Here is a 26,290-nt window from a genome sequence, read left to right as displayed (position 1 = left end):
TGCAACGTTATTCAAAATAATGTGATATTCCATGTTACAAGGAACTTTGAAAAGTTGCTATGTCATTCAAAGTCAGATGATAGTGGTATCTATGAACGAACTTAGGAAAGTTAGCCCGTAATCACCGCAACCGCAGGAACCATGCAATGCTTTTGCATTTCTCCTATGCAGCAGACTGCAGTGCTCTCATTTTTTTCTGTCACTTTCGCGATGAGAAGGATGCGCTGAAAAGTTGCTTCTACTGCGGTCCTTAACCTGAAAATCCCTCTAAAAAAATATACATGAGCTTTTAAGGGACCACCTATGCACACTACCACGGCTCTAAGCGTGTTCCCCCCAAAGCTGCAAACGAAACCGCAACAAATCTATACACAAGCCCATGAAAACATCCAACCGCTTGCTCGACCTCTTGCAGAAGTATCAAACTTGACACATCAGAAGGCGCCATCTAGGCCTGCTATAGAAACTGCCATATAGCCGCTCGCGAATGATTTGACGGCTTTAGTAATCTGGCCCCCCTTTCTCGTGGCTGCTCATCCGACTACATTGGAATCCAATGCGATAATGTGCATCAAAATGTCATGTAACGTGTGTTCGTATTCGGCTTTCTTATCTAACTTCCCTCAGTTCCCTGTTTGAAGTAAACGATTCAAGCGCACGTAAATTTCAAGCAGTGAAATGGATGTGGAGGCAAGCTCGAGGACAAAATCAGTGGTGTAAGTAAGCACTCATGTGTTTTACCGTAACTGACGAAGTTTTGAGGGGCTTTATAGTTTCTATGCTAAGGCACCGAAAACACGCTGCGGTACGGAATCAGTCTAGCACTGCAGATAGATGAGGTGACGCGCTTTCCCCAATTAGAGGCAAAATCTTTTTCTGTGTCGTCTCCAAAGAAATGGCAATAACCGCAGCAGCATCCTATCGCCCCCGAGTTTATGAGAACTCTGACTCCTCGGTTGACATCAGCCAAGGGCAACTGAATGACATCGAATAAGATCGGCGATTGTGATATTAGTGCCAGACCTAGAAGATTAACGCGCACAGGCAAGAAGAGTAAGGACACTGGAACAGGGCGCTGTATTCGTCCATCCTGCCTTTGAGTTTCATCTGTGCGGGCGCAGAGCCTTGAAAGCGGAGCGGACCATTTTGAAAACACAACTCAATATTGAGAATTTCACTACTTCACCCGCACAGAAAACCATAGCCCTGGCCAGCAGGCAGTGCATTCCAAAGGCTTTTGGTTACAAGACGGACCAATTAATTCACAAAAAGTTGAATAAAATTTATCACCGTAAAATGGCAGGAGCTCTCTCCTTGGCACCAATATGCTCACTTGTGAAATTTCCAAACGAGAGTTCAAAAGATTTTCGAAATGTTTAACCAGCGTTGAGTATCTCATCCAACTGAACCTCTTACACCTTTTATTACCTAGGCTAAGGCCGCCGTGGTGGCTCGGCGGTTATGGTGCTCGGCTGCTGACCACAAAGTTGCGGGTTGCATCCCGGCCGCGGAGGTCGCTTTTTCATGCAAGCGAAAGGCTAGAGGACCGTGCACAGTGCGATGTCAGTGCACGTTAAATAACCCCAGGTGGTTGAAATTTCCGAAACCCTTCACTACGGCGTCCCTAACAGCCTGAGTCTCTTTGGGACGTTAAACCCTCACAAGCCACTTAGCCAAACCTATCTAGGTGGAAAAGAAATTTGTTAAAGTGGTGTTTCCATGAAAGGAGTATCAAAGTGGATCTGTTTTTTTTTTACCCAAGAGAAGGTGCCATAAAAATTTACCTCTTGGAAATGAGGAGACCTTCTCACGTTTCTGGCTATACGTTGTCTTGTAGTGGAGATTGCATGAGCAGGCTCTGTCTGGAAGTAAAACAAGCGGGATTTTGCATGAATTTTGCAGTATGTAAAGAACGTGTATAAGAAAGTGGTACGGGTATAATGGCTTCCGCATTAGAAAAACCAGCGTGTTTATGGATTCAGTCATCCTGCTATATTCTAATGTAGATACTGATCAATTCGCGCTAAAAGGCACATACACACGAAAACACAAACGGACGAAGCGCGTCTGTACGCGCTTCGTCCGTTTGTGTTTCCGTGTGTATGTGCCTTTTAGCGCGAATTGATCAGTATGAAGCACCAACTAGCCCCCGCTCTTGCATTGTTAGCTAATGTAGAGTCCGCAAAAGATGTCCAAGACTTTTTGAGGCTATTGCTGTGAATCAGTGGTTATAGTGCTCAGCTGCTGGCCCGAAATAAGGGGGTTTCAATCCGGCCGCAGAGGTCCAAGTTCGATGGAGTGGAGAGGCTGGAGGACCGTGTATTGTGGGATGTCAGTGCACGTTAGAGAACACCAAACGGTGTAAACTACCTCGAGCCCTCCACTACTGCGTCGTTCTGAACCTGAGTCGCTTAAGGACTTAATATCCAGAAAGCCAACTTGAAAAATTTTGAAGGTTTGGCGCATATAAATTTTGAAGCCACGTGCACATGCGAGCCGAAATATGTTTCTTCATTAGTGTTTATTTTTGTGGATATAATACACTTTCAACTAATTAAAGTTCCGAAATCTTTTGAAATTGTGATAAAGTGACTTGGCAAGTTATATGTCATTCTGCACTATTGAATGCTGCTTAAAGTCTAGAAGAAAATAAAACCACAATAATAGCTTTCGCGCTAATCATGCGATAGTTTTCGGACTTTCCTTTTTCTTGTATTCGGTGCCTCATGTAGAAGCTTCACTTATCAAGTATAGAAATCAAGAACTGTCACTTGGGTAATTGCCATTGTTCCTTGCCTTTTCTTATATAACAGATTCCGGCCTCCGTAGAGAGCAATGTGCAATGCGAAATATTAAGTGCTCGTCAGTTACTCTCATCATGCAATGCTTCGAGAAATGTACGAAAAGAACGATGCCCTCCCCCCAGCTGGATAGCCTACATATGGCCGAAGGGAAAGAAGCAAAAACAAGACTACAACTCGGTGAAGTAAAGTATTGCATAATTATAGCATCGAATATTAAAAAAAGATTAAAATTTCAGAATACATAAAAAGTAATTGGTTTTGATATTGGAATAAACAAGATTTGGCTTAGATATCCAGCTTAGCTATCAGTGGTGAATGTATTTGCGGGCCCATTGTATAAGTTGCATCGTTTTCAAAAGCGCCTCTGTCCGCGACACCCGAGTGGCAGAAATGCTGGAAGCGTATGCCAGTTCTACTGCCACGATTAGTGTCAGCAGCAGCCATTGCGTGGCATTTGCCGCAGCGAGAAACAAGTAGGTGCTTTTGCCCTTTCCCGGAACACGACAAGCGAAGAGCACCAAAAGGCGTTGTCCATCGTAGGCCCACAGTAACAAGGCAGTTCACAGCAGCTGCGATCGCTCAGTGGCCTAAATAAATGCAAAGCGCATATGATACTCTTATTACATTTATCTGCCTGGATATGTGCTCAAAGAAGAAAAATAATAAAGCAACAGCGTAAACCATTACATTGATCTGTTAGAAAAACTAGCTGAACAAACAGGACGCGATCACAGAAGAAGTTACTCCACGGACGACAATCGGACGACACGGACCCCGGCGTCGTCCATGTGAATTCCGTCTCTTGTGCACGCGTCCGGTTCTGCTGGTTTCTCTATACCGGTACCATGCACCAAGTGGTCCGACAAGCTACGCTTCTACAATCCAGCTTTACAGTGTAAAATGGTGCCCACTGCTGCCACCGGTCACCGATAGTAAACAAAGGCAGTCAGCTTATTCGCGAAGCGCGGCTTTTTAGAATTAGCTCGAAGGCGAAAAACGAAGAAAAAAAATTTGTGGGCCGCGCTCATTAGCCTCATGACCGTATGCTACCGCACTGAAGTAGAAAAATTGACGACCTACAGACAGCAAAAAGCTACAATTACCATGCGTAACATCCTGAACGGAAGTTTCAGCTGTAGTAAGACCCCTGTGAAGAGGGTAATCATGTCTTTATTCGTTTTTTTTTTTGGAGGCACTTCTGTGACCGCGGGTCGCCGCCGTTAAGCATTTATTTTTGCTTCACCAAACAACTATAAGGGACGATCTGCATAGCTTATTTCGAGTTTATTTTTTTGCATTACGCGTGCACCCACACATTTTTCGGGTGAATATTTTACAGGATAACTGTGGCACGAAGCGCTCTGATACCCATTGCAGCCGGAAAACCAACTCCACACCCAACTCGCGAACTGAACGCAAAGCCACAGCATCGCCGCATACAACAGCTGTACGAGACGCTGAAAAGCTTTCTCCAGTTTATCAAGCGATGCGATGTAGTTCCGTATTGCTAAAAACTTACGATCGACATGGTGTACTGGTTCATGCTCAGACGCTGCATACGTTAATGATGTGACGCACCGAGAGCTAATGGAAGATTTTAGAGCACAGTTTGGAAGCTTCAGTGTCGCACAGACACTCATTTTGTTAGAGGTCACTGTGTATGTGGCATCACCGTGCAGTTTTAGTTCAACGTTCGCAAACGCTCCCGCTAGAACTCTATAGTGATAGTGGCGCCACCTGGTTTTTATAAAATTTAACATTTTTTTCGTCAAAATAATCTTTCTCTTTAGGCCTAGTCTGAAGAATCGTCATTGGGAATAAAACTTAGGTTCAGATTTGTAGCCCATCCATTTGACATAGGCAAGGGGAAACGAAGCCAATCCTGGGGCGGCATTTCCAGCCAGATGACACGTGAAGAACTCTCTACCACTGAGTAATACCCTCCGATGCTCGATGCCCGGCTCCAGAGGGCACCCTTTTTGTACCATTTATGCCCTCGGGCTCCCTGACCGTTCCCGACTAGAGAGTACGAGATCTAAGCGCGCTTTTCATCCGGTTTTATCGATTCTTTTCACTGCATCCGAGCTCGCGATTCTGCTTGTGTCGTTTCTGCAACTCTGTTCTCCCCGAATCTAATGCTACTTAGAATGCGGACCCTGTATTGCAGACCAGCTCAAAAAGTTTAGTCACTGAAGTAACATTTCGTTCCACATTTCAAATAACTGGCCAACTCTATATTAGTTAGCACGTAAAGCACAATGGTTTTCGTCATTTGAGAAGGTGCGTCGCTTCAGGTTTGATGAATATCATAACGCCAAACTTAAGCCTGTTTATGCCATCCTCATCGGCAAAAGCACAAACAAGGATAGCCTACACTGAAAATGTGTCTGTAACCTTCAGTTTTTGAGAAAACTGTTGAATGAATGGGTTTGACCTTAGCTTATGTGCAATATAGGGTGTAGTTTTTAGTAAAAGGATGTGAAGAAAATGGGCGCGAATGACATCAGAAAGTTGACAGGGAGTGTCAGAGTGACCAGGATGAATCCTAGACGCGGTGAGGATATTAGGGGTACCTAGAAGGTTGAAAAGATAGGAGGGCAGGTACAGGCATGCAAGCTTGAAGCATAGTTTTGACATCAGATGAGGAGAGGTGACAAATAAGTTGAAGGGTATCAGGGATGTCGATCAATAGGAAGAGGGCAGCGGGCCGATAAAAAAGCAGCATGAGAGAACTCGTGAAGGGAATGTTTTGGGAGAAATAGGTGTCAGTGAACACAGGCTACGACGTAGAAAAGAAAACAGTGACCCCGCAAATGTCAGAAGAAAAGCTGAACGAGGATGCAACAAGTAATTGAACGAAAAATATCAACGGCTTACCTTATCATGTATTTCAATCCTCTGTTTGCATTCCGCAATATGCGACTGCCAAAAAAACAAGAAACGTGTGAGCGATTGCTATGTTACATGACACACCCGAAGTCCTCTAGACGTCGCCGTTATAGAAATGATATTGTGGTGGCGAAAGGCACTTTAGCTCGCAGTGAAAAATGTTCTCCATATCTTGCTGACGTAGGAATGACTCAGAAAAAGCCACTCGCACCACCAGGTCCTTAAAATGCACTTTAGTTGAGCAGTTGACATAGGAGTTCGTCCATAATGCTTGCATGTTTGAAAATCTGAATGCATTAAATATACTTGCATGTTTTAAAATAGGCAAATGCATTATTATTGGGAGTTATCTGTTTTGAGAGTAGCGTCACTAAATAGGCGTTTTCATGGAGTCACAAAAAGAAGGAGGTGTAGTGTCGTGAGTTGCTCTTATGAAGTCCAATAGCAAGGGGTAATAACAACAGTCACCCCATATTCAAGGCAAGGCACGGAGAGGAGCATTCTTCTGAATTAAGATTGTATCCGAGTCACTTCAGCAATCATCATGCAAATCGAGTTTTATTTGCTTGTTTTCACTGAAAAGCAGATATCTAATGCCTTTACAGACTTGGTGCAGAGTTCGTCTGGTGCATTTATCTGCTTTGTTTACGCGCTTTGTGCACAAAACGGTGCTGGTGCTGAATAGGCCACATTATTTGGGAGAGAAGTATAAATTATCAATATATTATGAGGTTTATTTTGGCGTGTGGTGGTCAAAACGAGTACATAAGGGACGTTTTTTCATCAATTATTATGTTTCGCATAATGGAAAGTTCAACCTCAGTGTAATGTTGGTAGTGTTCCCTGTTGAAATACTGTCCCTCGGCTGATCGATCGCCCATAGAATATTTAATATACTGTATTGTGTAAATAATATGGAGCACAATAGTGTTATCTCTCTCACATGGCAATTTGGAGGTCTTAATTGTTTTTCTTGTTTGGCGATTAGAAATTATGTGTCGCACGGCCTTACTCTCCTTTTGATTATATTGTGTAAAATTGGATACAAAGAACTCGCTCTCCAGTAGCGGCTCTGCTATCCGTTTATATCCGCAGCCCCATCTAGCGGGCATGGCGCTGCTTACTGCCAATAAAATGCGGTTTAGGACTGCTGCCCCTGTTGTAGAAAGTCTTATTTTACTTCTGAAAATCACCACAGTGCTTTAGACTTAAGTTTAAAGGCTGCCGTATATTTTTATCACTTTATGCCCCTCCCCGTAGTCTTCTCAAACGGCGGTTACTATTTGATTACTGGTTTCATGGTTTCGAGGCGCGGCTATCTAAACAGAAACCGTTTCCACCTAGCAGAAGTGCGTTTGAAAAACTTCTGCTTTCTCCCCTAGCAGCAATTTTAGGTATATGTTTATTAGATCAAGGCGCTTTCGACAGCAGCAAAATGAACTTATTGTTATTGAAAATGTTGTAAACTGACCTCTCCGCCTCATCAGCTTTTAACAAATTAACTGTGCGGAACATGGTCTTAAATACATTTGATATTATCGGTGCCGTTTCTTTTATTTCTGACACCGAAAAACTGCTTTAAACGTGACTCTAATGATTTGAACTTCTTGTGTAGCGTGCCTCTGATGTTGAGGTAGTAACTGATAAATTACAAACCCGTGCGCAGCAACACCTTCCCCGCACGAGCTTGGATGCCTTGTGCTCTGGACCACCTTCATCCTCTCCCTTTCACAGAGGCTAAGATTGATAGATTGCTGCTGTGTTTCCCGCCGTTCTTTTTCTCTTCCCTCTTTAATCCTATCATACCCTTCGCCAGTGCAGGGTAGCCAACCGGAAACCTTACTGCTTAACAACCCTGCCTTTCCCCATGTCTGTATCTATCTATCTTAGTTGACCACTCACTTCAGAACTCTACGCCACACGGCAAATGCATCCTGCACTGCTTTAGTCGCCGAAGAGGTTTATAGCAATACATGTTCCGCAGATTTCCTATAATTCAATGCCTTTGTCTTAGCAAATACATAGAATTTTCGTAAAGCCGGCGTCAGCACAAATGTATGGAAAGAAAGCATCATGACCTGAGCAATTGTCCCTACCTTGATTTCTTCTTTTAGGACCTGGTAACCGCAGTACGCACAAGGAATAGGTCTCTTCCTGCATACCTCTCTGTGAGAGGCTGCATCGCTTTGCTTGAACTGTCCATTGCAGTAACCACATATTTCCGTTGGTAGCTTTGCCGAATTTTCTGAATTTATGTGCTGCAACAAGAAACGCAACAAAATTGCAAGTGTGAAGAACGAGCAGGTTTAGAATGCAGCTGCAATCTTTCGTAACAAGATAATCGAGTTATAGAGCTCCTAAAATAAGCTTTATCTCAACGCGAGACATAAATATTGATAACATTCCACGATACCATAGTAGTTTCTCATCTAAAAGTGCGGTTGCTTAAAGTAATCATATTGGAATTCTTTCCAAAATTTTTATTACCGTAAAACTGCGGCCGAAAAAGAACAGAAGAGATTTTTGAGGCAATACACAAAACGTATAACACTCTGCCATTTAAACTAAGCGACCATGTCGAAGTTATTGAAGGAAATTCCTCATACTTTAATAAAATCATTAACACCTCTTCAAAAAACTGCAATATCACACGTAGAATATACAATCAATCGTAGATAAAAAAATTGCTTAGGCTCAGCTTGGCTAAGCCTTGGAAATGCGAAGCATCCCACGGCGACGGCGCGAGGTGGAGGCCGGCTCTCTCATCCGATGTCACGTGGTGCGACGTCACGGTGTCACGTGGTTTCACGGCTAGGGGTCCCACGGCGACGGCGTGAGTGGTAGCTCTAGCAATATGCTTCGCATAAAAAAGTCATGCCGACCAGATAACTTTAGGAAAGAAGGAACGCTGGCGCTATGGCAGGAAGCCCAGAGGCTTCATCCACAAGGACGAATCGCAAAAGCGGCTGGTTTTGTAATCATTTATAGAATACTCATAGAATACTCAGTCCAAGGGACGCACGTGTTTTAGGTTGAGATGAGAGTTGTTACGATTCAAAGTCAGAGATTTCGCATCAGTCCACGGCCAGGTTGGATTCCGTCTTGCATCACTTTTTCGATTGCCTCTTCGTATGCAGTAAAAAATTACGAGGAACTTTACGGCTAAAGTGGTGAAAGGCGAAAGCCTGAGTGCTGCATTCAGCTACGCGACTGTTCACTTCACATTCTGTTGGTGCATTAATTAACTGCGAATTAACGACGCTTGATCTTTGCCTTTAGGAGTGGAAAGCGACAGCGTGTTGTAGCGCTGCCAGGGAGTCCACGGAACGCCACCACCCGTTCGGCACGATGCGTTGCCCTTTGAACGCAACGCTTTTTGAGGGAAGGAAACGGCGCTGTAATTCTCTGTCATCTCGGTGGACACCTGAACCGCACCGTACAGGAAGAGAGGAAGTGGAGTGAAAGAAGAAAGAGAGGCCGTAATGAAGGAAGTGAAAATTGTATTTGATGAAAGAAAATTACGCAGTAACTGTCTCACATATCTCGGTGGGCACCAGTCGAAAATTGTATTGGAGGAAAGGAAATTGAGCATTAACTGTCTCACATAATTCGGTGAACACCCGTCAATATTCGCGCGCAGTGACGTCATGACCATTTCGACCAATCTGAAATGCGGACAGATTTGCTGACACGTCTTGGTCACGACAGTATGAGCCATTAAAGTTTTTCGCCTTAAAATTAGTTGGGCGTAGACAGCTCGCTTGAGGGGTAAACTACGCTCTTAGACGCTGACAACGATGCTACCTCTGCAACTTGCGACACAAACTTTGATTCGGACAGGTCGTGTCGCTTTATTGGCGTGCAGTGCTGCTGTGACACTTGGTTAGCAATCGATTAAGGCTAACTACTGGTCAGCCCTCAAGCCAGCTTTATCAACCCGTTGTTACGCCTTCCTCGAAGTGCGTTGAGGAGTGTGAAGTTCGTCTTGCCAACAATCTTCTTGAACGTAATTTCGATCGTGCGGGAAAAATGCACTTTTTTTTACCCTCACACATGAACGAAGGCCACTTACCTCATTGTTTGAGCTCATTTTTACATCCGGCGGTGAATGCCACGCAGTAGCGGTTTCTGCGACAGGATTTTGTGTCGACCGATGGTCAAAAAGGTCCTTGTGAACTTCTTTAGACAATTCTTTCTGGTAGACCTTTTCCGAAGACGAGAGGGATTTCACAAGAGGTTTATCAGCGAGTGATGAAGATTGCTCTTTTGGAGGTTCAGGAGTCCCAAAATTGTTTTTCTGCATGTGAAAGCCTTAGGATTATTTTGAGGGACACAACGACAGTTTTCTAACTGCTTACAATCGCCTGATAACTTCCCCAAAACTTCGGTACTGTTGTGAGGTTAAGCCATTTAATTGACCAGCTCAGCATTGAAGAAAAGCTTTGAACCAGCACACGAAAATTTATTTTTGGGGAATTTTTACTTCTTTTCATTTCGCAGGTCTATTGCTCATCACCTAGCTAATCATCAATGAAGCAAATTATTGACAAGCCGTTGTGAGACCATGTATTTATTACAGTATGAAGCTTACGTATCAAGTGTGATATGTAAGCTCTAACTTTGAAGTTGAGACTTCAAGCTTGAAGTTTGGGAGCATGAATTTAGAAATTGTACGGCTTGAAGAAAAGCTGTGACCAATTTTGAATCTGAAAATAAGTTATGAGGCAACCATGAAGGCATCAAAACTGAAATTACTGCGTTGCTGTGAAAGTGTTTCTCGAAGATGTGTCGTGGGTTTTTGTTGTGTCCCCTTATTGCTTTTGTGTGTGTGCGCCCCCTCCTAACGACCACTCGCATTCCCCTCCTAACGACAGTTCGCGTCCTCCTCCTAACGACCACTCGATCCTCCTCCTAACGACCACTCAATCCTCCTCCTAACGACACTTGCCCCCCGTCGCACGCTGTCACCAGATGCCCCCCCACGGTGCGCCCCCGCACCCTCCTCCTGTTCTGGGAAGCCACTCCCTCCCGTGGACGCTTCTCAGCTCCCTCCTTTCTTCGGGCGGCCAGTTCGGCCCCTGCCTCGGTCGACGCTGGTCGCACCCTCTTCAGCTTTAAATAAACGAAGTCTAAAAGTACCGTGTGCGTCTTTCGCTGCATTCAACACAGCGACCGGACACGACAGTGGCGACGAGAAAGTGGATTCGACCCGCGCTACGCAACGCTATTGACAAGCCATGGCTACCCGAGGGTTTCCCAATCAGATACCAGAATTCAACGGCTCATCGTGGTCATCGTGGGTTGGACGCCTTCAGTTCTACTTTGAAGCTAACAACATCATAGACCCAGCCTTGAAGAGGGCCAACCTGCTGACGCTGTGCGGGGAGCAGACCTACGATACTGTCTGCGCCCTTATTCAGCCAAGCACACCAGCGGCAGTGTCTTACGACGACATCGTAAAAGCGCTGCAAAAGCACTACGACCCAAGGCCATCCGAGGTCTACAGCCGGGCTCGCTTCCAACGACGAGATCAACTGGGAGGAGAAACTGTGAGCGCCTACGTAGCCGCGCTCAAGAAGCTCGCTGCCGACTGCAATTTTGGAACGCTGTCGACAACAGCTACCGGGCAGGAGGGAGACGCAGCTTCTTCTGCTAACACCACCATGCTTCCCTTGGACGTGATGTTACGCGACAGATTTGTGTGCGGACTGAGTGACGAGTCACTGCAGCAGCGCCTGTTCGCTGAGAAGGACCTCACATTCAGCAAAGCTTACGACATCGCCGTTCGAGCGGAGAGCGCCGGTCACCAGCAGAGAGGGATTCGCCGGAACACCGAGCCGGTACACCAGACAAGCAACCAGGTGCGCAAGCCTTCTGTTGTTGTAAAATCGGTCAAAAAGGCACAACGCTGCTGGCGGTGTGACGACCAACACAACCCCCAGGGATGTCGATTCCAGTCAGCCACGTGTAATTTTTGCCACAAGCGAGGGCATATCGAAAGAGCATGCATTACGAAACGGAGACTTGCCAAGATAAAGTCACCTTCCCAGCCTAATCACAGCGTCAACGCCTCAGAGAATACGCCGCTATCTGATCTCCATGGAGCAACATCAGCAACACCATCTGTGTTGTACGACCTGAACACCATGAATCTCGGCACGCGACCGAAGATTTTTACAGAAGTAAGCGTACATCACCAGCTGATTAAGTTCGAGGTGGACTCCGGCGCAGCCTGTACTCTGATCAGTGAGGACACGTTCCGAACTTCATGGCCATCTGACGCACCCGCCCTGCAACAAGACGACACGCACCTGCGAACGTGGTCAGGACAGAATCTGCCACTATTGGGCTCTGCCAACGTGCAGGTTAACTACAACGGCCAGACCCATACGCTACCTCTGCTTGTTGTGAAGGGCACAGGATCAAGCCTTCTAGGGAGAAACTGGTTTTCTCCACTAGGCGTGATGATATGCGGCATACACCAGACGCCGAGCCAGAACATGGTTGGTAAACATCAAAACGCCGATGCGCTAAGCCGTCTGCCACTAGACGCAACTGTTGACGAACCATTTCCACCAGGAGACGTTCTGATGTTCGAAGCACTGCCAGAACCTCCGCTTACAGCAGGCACAGTTGCAGCATCTACGCAGAAGTGCGCAGCTCTCCGGCTAGTTTACACAGCTGTTCAACAAGGCAACGTGCATAAACTCAAAGGGGACAACTTCGACGCTTACCGCAGGCGAGCTACAGAGTTGAGCACCCATCGCGGCTGCATCATATTTGGGTCCCGAGTTGTGATGCCGAGAGAACTACGCGCACAAGCTATGTCTCTCATCCACGCCGGACATCGGGGCATCGTTGCAATGAAAAAGTGTGCCAGAAGCTACATGTGGTGGCCTGGCATTGACAACGACATCGAAACAGTGGTGCGAGAATGCAAGCCTTGCCAGAGCAGCCGGAGCGCCCCGCCGAAAGCTCCTGTCCCAGAATGGGAAAAGCCAGACACACCATGGCACACACTGCACATTGATTTTGCAGGACCAATTGAGGGCTGCACTTTCCTTGTGGTCGTAGACGCCTACACAAAGTGGCTTGAGATAAGGCAAATGGGACAGACGACTTCAGCAGCAGTCATTGACAACCTCCGATCACTATTTGCAACGTTCGGCCTGCCGCGCAAGGTAGTGTCGGACAACGGAACACCGTTTGTGTCTGCGGAGATCCTCAAGTTTTATCGCGACAACGGGATCTCATCAGTTACATCGGCCCCCTACCACCCAGCGACAAACGGACAAGCCGAGCGCTACGTAGCCGAGCTAAAACGCGCCCTTGAAAGAGATCAGACAGGCTCGCTGCAGCGCCGCCTTGCGCGCTTTCTCTTCAAGCAGCACACGACGGTTCAGAGCACAACAGGCGAGACCCCCTCGAAAATGATGTTCGAGCGTGAAATGCGAACCCAGCTCACAGCCATCCTCCCCGAGCCAAAGGCAGAGACGTTCCGGGAAGAAAAAGCAATTCCGCGCTGCGGCACGCTTAATGAGGGGCAGCGCGTCCTCGCCCGACAGTTTCTGAAAAAGCCACGCTGGGAGGAAGCTACAATTGTCAGACGCATAGGCCTGCGCTCTTGGCTCGTCAACATACATGGCACAGTAGCACGCCGACATCTCAACCAGCTGCGTAGATTTACGACGCCGTCTGAGAGCTGTCCGCCAGCGGAGAGAACACGTGCACCATTTTCCCACATAGCCTGGCACCTCTTCCCGGAAGAAGAGACTTCGCCCAGGACAGACCTAGGAGACACAGCGAACAACAGCCAGCCTACAAGTGTTTCTCCCCCGAGCGCACAAAGCCAGCGCGCCTCCACGCGTGAGCGCCGACCCCCTGCACGATACCAGGCAACTTTCTAAGGGGGAAGGAAGTGTTGTGTCCCCTTATTGCTTTTGTGTGTGTGCGCCCCCTCCTAACGACCACTCGCATTCCCCTCCTAACGACAGTTCGCGTCCTCCTCCTAACGACCACTCGATCCTCCTCCTAACGACCACTCAATCCTCCTCCTAACGACACTTGCCCCCCGTCGCACGCTGTCACCAGATGCCCCCCCACGGTGCGCCCCCGCACCCTCCTCCTGTTCTGGGAAGCCACTCCCTCCCGTGGACGCTTCTCAGCTCCCTCCTTTCTTCGGGCGGCCAGTTCGGCCCCTGCCTCGGTCGACGCTGGTCGCACCCTCTTCAGCTTTAAATAAACGAAGTCTAAAAGTACCGTGTGCGTCTTTCGCTGCATTCAACACAGCGACCGGACACGACAGTTTTTAAAGAGAGGCTCGCTGTAAAATGAACGAAAGCTGGTTAGCAGAAAGAGCATATAAGTTGCTTGGTAGGGATAATAATGGCACAGGGTTCCACCACGGTCTGGTTTTATTCATCCTAATTCACTAATCCGCGTTATTACCCTGCAAGTCGCACGAAACGCTACATTTAACCAGTCACGTTTCTGTGAACAAGATTTCTCGGAACGCTATGTCAGGCACGTAAATAAGGTACAATAGGCAGACAGAAGCCAACAGCCACAGAAACCAAGGGGCACAGGGGATTTTTAATTTATTTATTTATTTTGTGGTGTTGATCAAGTTAGAATATTACTGAATAAGCTATCGCTTAAAGCTAATTGATTAGAAAAGCAGAAGAAAAAACAACCACATGCCGCCAGTGAGATCCGAACCCACGACCTCCGAATTACCAGTCGTAATATGCAAAGTGTTTCACTTAAGATTTGACACAATTTTAAAGATAGGCGTTTTAAGTACCTAAGACGTGCTATCTAGCAGGCTGGTAGACTATTATTGAATCGTTAACTTTTTAAATAATATTATTAGGCTCCTTACTTACTGAGAGGAGGGTAGCCCAAAGTAAAAAATATCCATATCAGTTTTTAGAAATACGAAAACCCGGTTACCCTTAGCACTGTAGCACGACAAAATACGCGGTCTTTCGAGAAGTTCGCAGGCAAAGCAGCCCCTCCAGTGCGCCTAACTCGCTGAACTAGCCAAACTTTCTTGACCCATATAGGCCAAAGGTAACAGCGTTTTCGAAATTCTAGAAACTGATGTGAATATTACTTACGGTGGGGAACACGTCTCTCAATACTTAAGGAGGTTAACAGTAATAGTTAAAAAACTGACTATTCTATTTTAGTTAACCATCCTGTTAGTTACCACGTCTAAGCTGTATTCTGATGTACTACACCATTAACATTGCAATGCCGGAAAAAGTGCTCTCCTACCTGAAAAAGCTTGTTATTGAACATTGTGTAAGGTCTTAGGTAAAACACCCTGTGAAGCAGTATAACAGCAGAGTAAATAGCGGCAGAAAAATCAGGGGAAATGAGAAGAGATCAGAAATTATACTCTGACTGGTTCACCTCGGTTATGATGTTGGTGGTACCTTGCTTCGAACAGAAAGGGATATGTCTCTTCCATTCTTCTGTGCGTACTTTTTGTGAGCACCAAAGACATTTAACGGCAGGCTTGCATCTCGTGTAGTGATCCTGAAATGAAGCGGTCATTTAAATTGTCGCATAGAGGCTATCTACGCCCATTCGCGAAAAAAGCAACATCGAGTCTAATATATTAGAAGTGTTACTAAAGATCGAACAAAATATATGAAGACATTTCATGTACAATTTTTTTTTGCCGATCAAGCGACGCTCTACGAAGAGGTGGTTCGCGTGCTACATGCGCGATAAAGGCAAAGCCTAATGATTCATTTTGAGTACTTTTAAACTCTCACTGGAGAGCAAGGAAACGCAATTGATACAGAAGAATTGAAAACAAGCAAAGCATCAAATGATAACAGTCAAAACAATAAAATAATGGGGACGGTTGGAACTTTGTTCCACATACCTACAAAGAAAATAACTGCGAGGAAGACATTAGCTATAATTTATGAAAGTGCGGCACGTAATTACGACAAAATTTGCGAAATTCTATTCATCAAGATGCGAAATTTATACAGGAAATTGGAATGGCTCATGGTTACTACATAGTGATATCGACACTGCGGTCCATAAATCGTAAATAGGCTGTCATTCACGTCTCCTGTTACTTTATAAATTGTGTTGCAAGATTGAACGGTTTCTTTGAAACAGAAAATTTAAAATTCAAATTGTTTATTTACGTTCAGCTCCTGAAGGCGTACTGTGGCTGCGCAATGCTCAGCGTTCGGACAGTAGACGTATTGGTTACGAAGGTTTTCCGTCAGATAGGGCGCTTCAAACATCTGCAAGAAACGAAAAATTCACTTAAATAATTTCTACAAGCCTGAACAGTTCGCACATTAAGGCTTCCAGAAGGGGGCCAGTGTAATTAGGCAAATTTATTTCGTCTCATGTTTGATCGTTTTTAGCGGGATGTACAGTAAAAGCAAATCTTAGTATAGCGCTAAGAAGGCTCTGAATGTAACTGACTCTCAGTATGACTTGTTAATTGGAGACTAAAGAATTGTCTTCTATGTGAAAGAATTGATTAAACCAATGAATTGCTTCTAAACGCAGTTAAAACACGCCACTAAATGAAATTAAGATGTACTCACGCCGCTAAATGAAATTAAGATGTAGTAGTCATAAAACTATGAAGTACGGAATCGTAACTTAGGTAAGAAATGAAAGACCACACACCGATCAGCGCGGGTAGATTAGCGTTCATTGGCGCGATATTGGCGGTCAAAACAGCGCAGGCGTGCATTTAACTGCCTGTGGATGCCTCTCTATTATTAGGATCGGGTGAGCGTGGTCGGGCCGGAGAAGGGACGAGGAAGGACGGGAGACAGGGTTACGAAGAGAAGCAAGGAAGGAAGAACTTTATACAGGAATATTTACATTATTTATAAAAAGGGTAACTGAGAATGACTCTCAGTGGAAGAGAACTTCTTCAGGAGTTAACAGGATTGCACTCGAGTCTCAAAACAACTTCCCGTCAAATAGTCTTCGTATTCCCCAGATCCCTGACTGGGGAATAAACCTCGAACAATTACATCGAATCAGATGGACAGTTGTGGACACTGTTGATACCGCCCACGGCAGGGGCGGCGCTGGGCCGTGGGGCTCTCTCGCAGCTCGGTTGATGGGAGAGGGTAGAGGCTCAGTAATTAAACACTCCTGTCTTTCACTCAGCACACCACCACTCTGTCCGTTGACCCGAGGGTCGACTCGGCCACGGGACGCCGCCATCGTCGCCGCATCTTCGGCCTTCGGCGGTCTTTGACCTTCGCCGCTGCCACCGTGATCTCTCGGTCCTGGAAGTTCGCTGCCTTAATCCACTTAGGCAGAAGGGGAGCGCGAGCTGCCTTAATCTACCCAGGAAGGGGGGGGGGGGGGGGGGCATCCCAAACCCAACACCATTCAGTGCCAGATTATATGCTACTTTTCTCTCCGCTCAGATAAAGGGTACCCTTTCTCTATCTTCTCTACGCATATTTTTCCGCCGCCGCAAAGGCTCAGCGGTTATCACGCTCGGCCGCTGACCCGAAAGACGCAGGTTTGGTCCCGACCGTGGCGGTCCCATTTCGCTAAAGGCGAAATGCTAGACGCCTGAGTAGTGCGCGATTTCACTGTAAGTTAGAGACCAGCAGGTAGTGAAAATTGTCCAGATCCCTCCATTCAAGCGTTTCTGATATGCGGTGACTTTCGCGGTGAGGTTCTCAGTGACTTTTTCCTTCGTAGGTTGATGTTTCCCCAACATTTGTTCACGGTTTAAGTTGTTCTTTCAGCTCCCCAACCTCTTTCCGGCACGTCTTGGTATTCTTTCAGTCGTCTTGATAAGATGAGCGAGTCAGCACCACTAATATGGAGATGAATGCCCTTTGAGACGCCCGTCGCGGCGCGGCGTCGGGCGCTCGCACTCAGCGAGTACGCGTAGGAAGTTTCGATCGAGGCCAGGTTTTAGGGGAGAAAATGGCGAGAAAGCCGGAAGGTTTCGCTACCTGCTGTTGACAGGAATATACTTGCAGCTACTCCAGCCTGCACCTTGACACCCAGAGGGCGCAATACGCACGGTTATGTATATGAGAGACATCGTTGTCTCAAAGTCCCGAAATTTTGTTCACGAACCAACGAAACTAATTTAGTCAGGTGATATGTGAAGGAAAGTTTCTGTTGTTGTTTGGACAGTTTTACGTGCCTAATACTTTCCGTATACTTAATTATCGACTCAGCGCAAGGACGCTCTGCCCGAGTCTAATGCGCCCGCGGATGAATAGAAAACTCTCGGGACGCTTCAACACCCGCACATAAATTGGCGGCGTAAGAACATCACTCAGCCATCGTCGTGAAATCGACATGGGTCGGTCGCTAACCGACCTGAGCGCTGAACGGCATGTATTTAGGCCCATGGCAAACTATGATGAGGGATATAATCGCCCAGCTCTTGGCTGTTAGCTGGAATCCAAAATTACTCCTATGAATGGTTGTCCTTGCTTACTTTTGTCAGGCTCGTAGTGTGCTGACGTGACAGTTTGTAGGCGTACATGCCCAAACGACCCTCTTTTGCTTTGGACAAATGAGGATCACTAGAGCTCACAGCAATTCCGTCCGTGCCATATCGCACCCCCAGTTTACGTTCTCCATGCTACACCCTACCTCCTGCTATGTTATCGCTATCGACTTGCTTGCAGAAGCATGCATTCTTAAAGGCCAACGTGATGCACTGAATGAACGACGAGCAAACCGCATCCATATCCTTGAGGGCGAGATTTTTAAATAGTGAAACCGCTGAGATCTCTTTTCCTCGGCACCCAGATAAAAAAAAAAAAAGGCAATGCTCCTTTTCTAACGAACCTTTCCACTCTTAAAAGGCAATTTTCAGTTCACGAATTTCATATATTACCTCTTCCACGAGCACGCCCTTGTTTTCGTAAATGCAGTAGACAGTTTTGCTATGGTTCGCGCGTCGCTCTTTCAGGCAGCTTCTGCAGAATGCATGGTGCTGGTGATCTGTGAGCATTGACAGGGACACCATCTGGCATTGTCCACAGAGGCAGTGGTGTGGAAGGTAGCGTTGAAACCGTATGAGTGTGGGGCCGCCTGGTAGGTCTTGATACATGACCGTGAAGGCCATGTTTCAGCGGCTCCTACAGTCGTTGTGGGCTGCGAGTGAACCAGAAGTTAATTCGGCGTTATAATTCATGTACGAATTCAAATAATGAACTGCTTTGCAACGTTTGCTTCACAAAACCCTAATATGCTATACCTTTTCCTTCTGCATGTTTGTTTTACATTGCTAGGCACTTCATATATCTGAATGGAAGGTTTATATTTTGGAACCTCGTATGATCTAACAAAGCTTCATCGATGGTGGAATACATTATAAATGCCAGCAATCACCTTGAAAAGCAACCACCGTCTATGAGAACTCTAAAAGGGTCTTGACAACACTCGGCCCTTCAGCACCTGTCACATCACCGCGGTGAATAGCGAAGGATATTAACCCCGGCTTAAACCCCAAACGTCCTAAATAACCTGGATGAGGGCAGCTTCAAAGTGCCCCAAAAAACCTGAAGAAAAGTGCAAATATTTCATGGAGAAGAGTCACGTGAATGTGGCACTTACAGTGAGGAATTTACCAACAAAGCAATCTGCGGGCGTGGGGCCCACATGTCACCAATGAAGACGAAGGGGCCCGCGTGGGGACGGTTTCCCTAAGACTTTCTTAGGATAACTCAACAGAAAAAAAAGACCGCCCGAATTCAAAAACGTTGTCACTGCCATTGAAGATATCTTTTTCAACGTCGTCTTTGAGAAGAAATATACATGCATAATTTGGTCGAGGAATGCAGCCCCACCAACTGGAATTCTGATAGGCATTTTATTTGCAAAGAAAAAACTGTTACTGTCTATGTTTGGCGTACGAAACGTAAGAGTAAGATTTCGGAGCAACTTTCAATAAGCCGTTGCCGCTGTTAAAGATGAGCGACTGCTTCCTTCATTGCGCAACGCAGTCATAAAATCAGGACCGGCCTAATTAATGCCTTCTTTTGTATAGCGTCTATTTTTTTTTTTTGAAGCTTGCAACTCGCTCACCTGATATTACGGTTTGCTGTTGATCACTGACGCCGAAAATGAAGGCCAGCATGCGTGGAAAAAGCTTCTTGGATTCAAAAGACTTAGTCCGCGTAGTCACCGAATAGTTTCCATTACCACTAGTAGAAATAAAATAATTTCAGGAGTGCTTCTAAAAATAAGTACACCATCTTCAAAGCGCAGTAATCTGAAAAAAATTCTATAGTGAAAACAGCATTAACCACAGTTCTGCAGGCTTTTCTTGCTTCTGTTCATAACTCTTTGTGCCCTCCTCTCGATTAAGCCAGACAAAACACTCTACTTGTAACCACGGTGACTCATTGTTGGCATGGTGCTCGGATGGCTATCTGAAGGACATGAATCCCTAGCCGCTGCGGTTGCGTTTCGACGGAGCCGTTAAAGAATCGTTAAAGTTGTACGCTAAAGTATCCCAGGTGGTAAAAATCATCCGGAGCCTTCCACTACGGAATCCCTCATAGTCTGAGTCGCTTTGGAGCGTTAACCCTCCCCCCCCCCCCCTCCACAAGGGGCACACGATTACGCTAGTCAGTAATGGAAACCTTGAGCGCAGCTCTTCACAAGTCAACTTCCACCATGGGCAGGTGGTGTGTTACGCTTCTGGCGCCCTCCAGGATCTTCCCGTGGCAGCCAGTTTCCGACTTCCATTCCTTCCCCTCTCGTCGTGGTTGGTGGCGTTTCGTTGATATACTACCGGCCAACATGCCACTTGTCACACGCCGCAACGTGCCACTCCTACCGGGTTGCTCAAATGTTTAGGGGAATCCCCCAAGGGGGAGTAGATTTATAATAAGGGAGTAATTACTCATTGGCATCCACCCAAGCGCAGCCAACGGCTACGATGGAAAGCTATACAGCTTTCTGAGAAACTTCGTAGTCAAAGAAAAATTCGCTCTACTCAGGGGTTATTATGATCAACCCGCTCCCAGCGGGTTGTTATGCAGATGGCGACGATGACAGCGACTACGACGCGGAACGCAGGAACGGGCGTCTATGGGCTTGGTTCTAAAACTCTACTTCCAGAACACAGCATTTATTAGCTTCTATCGATCACTGCGTTAGAGCTTCTTCACCGTCAAGGTGCGGCTTGTCTTCATGACACCCATGTCGTTATCCTGTTGCCTATCAGTCGTGTTTATCACGCATCTTTGTTCATTTTTCTCCACGCCCTCCTAAGGCATCCTGTCCAAGCGGGGTCCGCCGACCTCCTCCTACAAGTGAAAAGATGGCATGCCCTCCCCCCCCCCCCCCCCCGTCAATTCTCTGAATGCTATGGCTGTTAGTTCTCCCATTCCTTAGTCATATAGGCCCAAGTGAGGCTAACGAGAAAATGAAGGGTCCCTTTCGAGGGCTCCGTCCTTTCATCAAGCCGGCGCTTCTCCTCTTCTCCAAACCTTCTCTCTGGCGTCAGCTTGCCGACCCCCTTGAACAGTGAACACACAGTTCTGCGGCACGAGCAATGCTTTGAGCACAGAGATTGCACACTTCACTAGAAATATCCTATATGCGTCGAGCCTAATCGCGACACTTCGCGACAAAGATTTAACAACTGACGCTGATGCAAGGCGAGCAAGCTCATGTTCGCGATGTCGGGCTCTTTTTGATTACGCGTTTCTTTTCCTGGCGCGGTCTTACAACCTCGGCCACCCGGCCAGTGCAACATGATTTTGTATCTATCCTCACGACATCGCGACTGTTGTAAAACACTGTTCCACGTCCTTTCAATGAGTGGCCCAACGGCGTATGCACTAAGCCCGCAGTCTCCTCACAGAAGAAAAATAAGACAAGCCAGACGTCAAAAACGTCGTCAGTGCTACGTCATGGGAAGCGATCCTTGTATGCTTCAAAACGCAGTCTTTTAACTCTACCACGACCGCCTAGGGAGAAGACGAGAACTGAGCTAAGCCAGGCGGCTGGCCAGCAGTGCTCCCAAGAGGATGCCAAGAATCAAAAAGAAAGACAAAAACTGCCCGACGCCACAATCATCAGCCTAGCTCCGCTATCAGTTGCGTTTACAGTGACCTATAAGTTGGGGTAATGAAAACAGCAGCGCCCGGAGTGCATTAGGGGCGTGAACTATGGCGCGAAGCCAAACGCGAAGGCTCCCGCTAGGGCGGCGTTATGCTCTTCATGAGGAAACCGTGACTGCCGCAGCTCGGACACACCGCTCTTGCTGCTTCGAAGCAGTGGGCCTATCGCGCCTTTTTTTTTGCATAAGTGAAGTTATCAAGAGCGTCTGTTTTGAGTCTTTCGATTTTTGGACGATTACCTGTTTACTAGGGGTGTGCGAATATCAAATTTTTCGAATACGAATCGAATACGAATACTTGATTCCGAATATCGAATCGAATATCGAATAATCAAGTAAAGAGGCATTTAGCCACTACAAAACATTTATTTGAGCACCCAAGAACATCACAGTTCAACTATCGATGATTAAATGAACACAAAAGGTGTGTGTGGCTGCACGAAAAGTATCAAAGTCTCGGACATTATTTTTAGAAGAGTGGAAATATCAGAGAGGATGGCTAGTACTAAGCATTGATTAAGGCTAGCTTGCCATCGGCGCAAAAACGGATTGCTGGGATGAACATAAAAGGTTGTAGTGAAGGAAAACCAGCTGCTCCACATGGTCAGGCAGAAGTAGTGCCCTTCTTGCTGAAACGACTCCTCCAGCCACAGAAGATGCCATCTCACTTGGCACTGACCTGGCACGTATTGCGAGGTACTTCGTGCACAGCTCTGACTATAGCAGCTTCACCGGTATAGCCACAAAAAAGCTCACCAGTGCCGTCAGCTACGGCATGGCACTTGGAGGAAGGAAAAATTTTCCTTCCTCGAAGGAAAAATTCGAAGGAAAAATTTTCCCCCATCCATGCGCATTGCTCTGGGCGCCGCCATGTTGTTATGTATCTGTCGATAGGGCTTGCGGACCGAAATGGACGCAGGTGCTCACAATAACTATTCGGCTAGATACGAATATTCGCGTCGGGTCGAATATTCGAAACAACACGAATACTTGGATTTCGAATCGAATACGAATACTAAAAATATAATATTCGAAATATATTCGAAAATTTCGAATATTCGCACACCCCTACTGTTTACGCATCATCGCCGACAAGTACTGCTGCTTTGCTGTGAAGCGCAAAACCGGCTATCTCGGTTTTGGCGCGGTCTACGGACGCAAGTCATTTCTTGTAGTAATATTTGCATTAGCAACATAAAACTGAAATATAGTCCCCAAGCCTATCGGCAAGCAGTCTTTATAGATTCTTTGCTTTTCAATGCATATGGGAAATATTTTTAGAACAACCAACGAGGCTCACGCATGTCAGCGCACAAATAAAAGCGACATTGCTAAAAGCGTCGATGCAAGAGGCAGCACTGCTCCGAAAACTCTGCCTGTCTTGTTCACAATGAAGAAAACGTGTCCTCCACGTGTCGGTCCCGATAGCCTAATAAAAATGCATTGTAAAACGCTATGCGTTCTTCGTAAAACTAGATACATCGTCATGAATTTCATGAGGCATGAAATACTGTGAATTTAATTTCTTAACCTGAGCATATCATGAATGCAGCTAAAGCCCCGGCTTAAGAAGATTTCGCGGCATTAAATTTCGCGAAGATGCGGCAAATCCCTTGGTGTCCCCTCTTCCAGTTTCGTGCTGTCTTATGCTAACAGGGAACAACAGGTATTGCCGCAGGGACATTACGCTGCGGATAGCGTAAGGTGATGTTGAGAACAAGGGTAATGAAGCTCATTTGAGCATCATCGCTTCAATGTTTGAACTGAACTTGAAGAGCGCTGTTTAGGTATTATGAAGTAAATATTTTTAATTAAGTGCGAATTCCGGCTGTTGAACTCTATAAGAGGCATTGAAAATAGGAACAATTTGCTCTTTTCAGACTTTTCATTTCAGAAATATAACCCGACATCATCAGGATATTATTCACGAAAACAGACTTTCATTAGTTGAACGTGATTCGCGAAAAACACGACTATTATTTCCTTGCGAAAATTTGGGTGTGTGCTGCACAATAAGGCTCTTGTCTACTCTGTTACAGCTAAAGTCTGATGTAAATGTGTGTCAGAGATGAATTTCACAATCCTAATATTCAGTGCAAGAATTACGTCCTTGAAACCGCTCAGCCTGCAATTACTGCATTGCTAGGACTTCTTTTCTACGCAGAATTTTTAGTTGTTTTTTTTTCTGCCTTACACCGTTTCTGTTATATCCTGTGTTTTTAACACTCACAGTGTTATCTTTGAAAGAAACAGTAACTGATTTGCACGCGTGCTCTTTTGGGTTACGCGCAGAATTGCAACTCCGCCAATTTCCTCTTACCCCACGTATATACACGATAGCTAGCAGTACGTCTTACTGATGCTTGCATTCGTAATGTTGTGTACGGAGAAGACTGAGTACAACATTCTCGCTAGATTATAGACCCAGAATGTGAAATTCCCAAGAATTTGGGACTCAGATAAATTCTATACCGGTTCCTATATGAGTCATTGCATAGAGTGCACGCAGTTATGCCATCTTGGAACCGCACATGACTTCTGCAGGTACTGACTTCTCTGCATTCGAGCCGTCCTTCTAATATATATCGCACGGCTTTGAAATATTCCGTAGGGACATTTTTGTGACGGATCTCGACTGCTTCATTCCGATGGGTCCTTTTCCCAAATTTCACAATGGTTAAATCAGGACGTGATTGATTCCCAAAATTCGGAGGCACTGTGGCTGCGAGGCCTGCATAAAATGACAACGCTTGGCGAAAACAACAGGAAATTAAGGTTCATTCATGCAGTCGTGAGCGGGGCTACCTACAAGCGGCTCCTTCACATAGAATCTCCGCGAACTGTCAGCTCAACTGCCCTCCATGAAAATTAGCTTTATACCAGTACCCAAAAACTCATAGAACAAATGCACTGGCTCCCGGCGGCCGCACCCAGCTTGCATAACTAAAGGCAGGCGAGTCCATATTCGCGGGTAGGGGGCGACGCAAGGGTGTCAGGGTATGTGGGTAGCTGATTCTCCTCAACGTCGGTTTCCTCCAACAAACGCTACTTTACCGCCCAAATAGAAATAAGCTGAGGATTAATGTTTTTCCACGCAGTACAACTAGGAGGTTGTTTTCTAACCAGTTATCACTCCAAGAGATTAAATACTGAAACCCAGACACTTAATAGCGATAAATTAATCCGATTTTAAATTTCTCAGTTCAAACTTATACGAAACATTTGATGCATGGTAGGTTCTGACTAACTGCGTGGTTTTTTCAGTGACTGAGTTGAAAGGAGTGAGGATGCGCTGCGCAAACAACTGAGTCATGCATCCAAAACAAAACAGAATTTATCAGCACTAGCGAAAACCAGTGAATAACAGAGAAATTTTAACTGAATCCCTGAGAACAACGCAGTGTGACAGGCGAGATGACCCAATTTGGGAACGATTTAGTTTCAGCTTTATGAGGTTTAACGTCCCAAAGCGACTCAGACTATGAGGGATGCCGTAATGAAGGGCTCCGGAAATTTCGACCACCTGAGGTTCTTTAACGTGCACTGACATCGCACAGTACAAGGGCCTCCAGCGTGTCGTCTCCATTGAAATACGGCGAATTTCAGAATAATTGGGAATATTGATGCACTGGTTCACAACTTCTATACACGACATAAGTTCACAAACTGAAATGTTCTGCATCAAAAATTAATCCCATTGGATTAAGAAGAGTAAACAGAACCACTATGCTCTCTCTAGCCATCACCCTTCAAAAGCTGGATGCAAGATGTATTGATCTAAAACTTGGAAACGAAGAGAATAAACTTCAATACTCGTGACTCTGTTGTGCCTTACGTGTGTCTCTGAGTGACGAAAGATCACAGAGTGCGAAACCTAAGTCAAGCCGCAGAGTGAAGAGCCGGGCACTTATGTAATGCTAAGCTCTATACTCAACACGTCTTCACGATCACAAAAAAGTACTCACACGGAATGCGCTACAAAGCCAGCTTCTCTCAGTGCACGGTTAGACTGCTTACAGTCTGGCTTGTGCAGATGGAATCCACTCCGCTTGAGACATTTGTGCGTAGCAAGCACCACTACCTCACGAAACCTCGAAACTGGCCGACAGCTCACGACGGCACAGCGACACACTCCATGGAAACGTTGGATAACGATAAGGGTGGAATAAAGCGAGCCCGTCACTCGCCGCCGTCGCGTGTCGGCAAGCTCCGTTCTAGTCTACTTGTTCTTGGCTGCCGGGGAGGAAAAGAAAAACACGTAGACAGGAAGGGCGACAACGCAGCAGACGGGAATCAGTTCATGACGTCACGTCATTCGAGCCGGGTGCATCGCATAAACTGTAGATGGCGACACCGGATGCATCGCATTAACTGTAGATGGCGACGCTCGTATGCGAATACGGACGTGCCAAGCGGCCAAAACCACCATCGTTAAAAGGAATCCATGTTGGGGTGGCCTAAAGCTTTCGCTTTGTTTTGC

General features: G+C 46.2%; 1 protein-coding gene across 9 annotated transcripts in view; it reads right to left on the bottom strand.

Moving 5' to 3' along the window:
* Positions 1-26,081, bottom strand: part of LOC149329808 (uncharacterized) — a 31,448-nt gene extending 5,367 nt beyond the window's left edge. The window contains exons 1-9 of one of the 9 annotated variants that reach the window (XM_089560476.1): positions 25,776-26,079; positions 19,764-19,950; positions 18,571-18,830; positions 15,866-15,967; positions 15,111-15,236; positions 9,766-9,990; positions 7,790-7,951; positions 5,682-5,726; positions 1,785-1,862 (exon numbers count right to left, since the gene is read on the bottom strand). In XM_089560476.1, the coding sequence (XP_089416602.1) occupies positions 1,785-1,862; positions 5,682-5,726; positions 7,790-7,951; positions 9,766-9,990; positions 15,111-15,236; positions 15,866-15,967; positions 18,571-18,801 (969 nt within the window). In that variant the 5' untranslated portion in view covers positions 18,802-18,830; positions 19,764-19,950; positions 25,776-26,079. Of the gene's footprint in view, positions 1-1,784; positions 1,863-5,681; positions 5,727-7,789; positions 7,952-9,765; positions 9,991-15,110; positions 15,237-15,865; positions 15,968-16,720; positions 16,986-18,570; positions 18,831-19,763; positions 19,951-25,775 lie in introns of those variants that run through there. The other 8 variants (XM_089560479.1, XM_089560475.1, XM_089560477.1 and 5 more) reach the window with 8 other exon arrangements.
* Positions 26,082-26,290: the final 209 nt, after the last annotated feature.

The sequence above is a fragment of the Amblyomma mixtum genome, chromosome 9 (genome assembly GCF_055824585.1).
Source record: "Amblyomma mixtum isolate Tamu chromosome 9, ASM5582458v1, whole genome shotgun sequence".
Taxonomy (NCBI): domain Eukaryota; kingdom Metazoa; phylum Arthropoda; class Arachnida; order Ixodida; family Ixodidae; genus Amblyomma; species Amblyomma mixtum.
The sequence above is the reverse complement of the archived record's forward strand: the minus strand, read 5'-3'. Positions and strand labels throughout refer to the sequence as shown.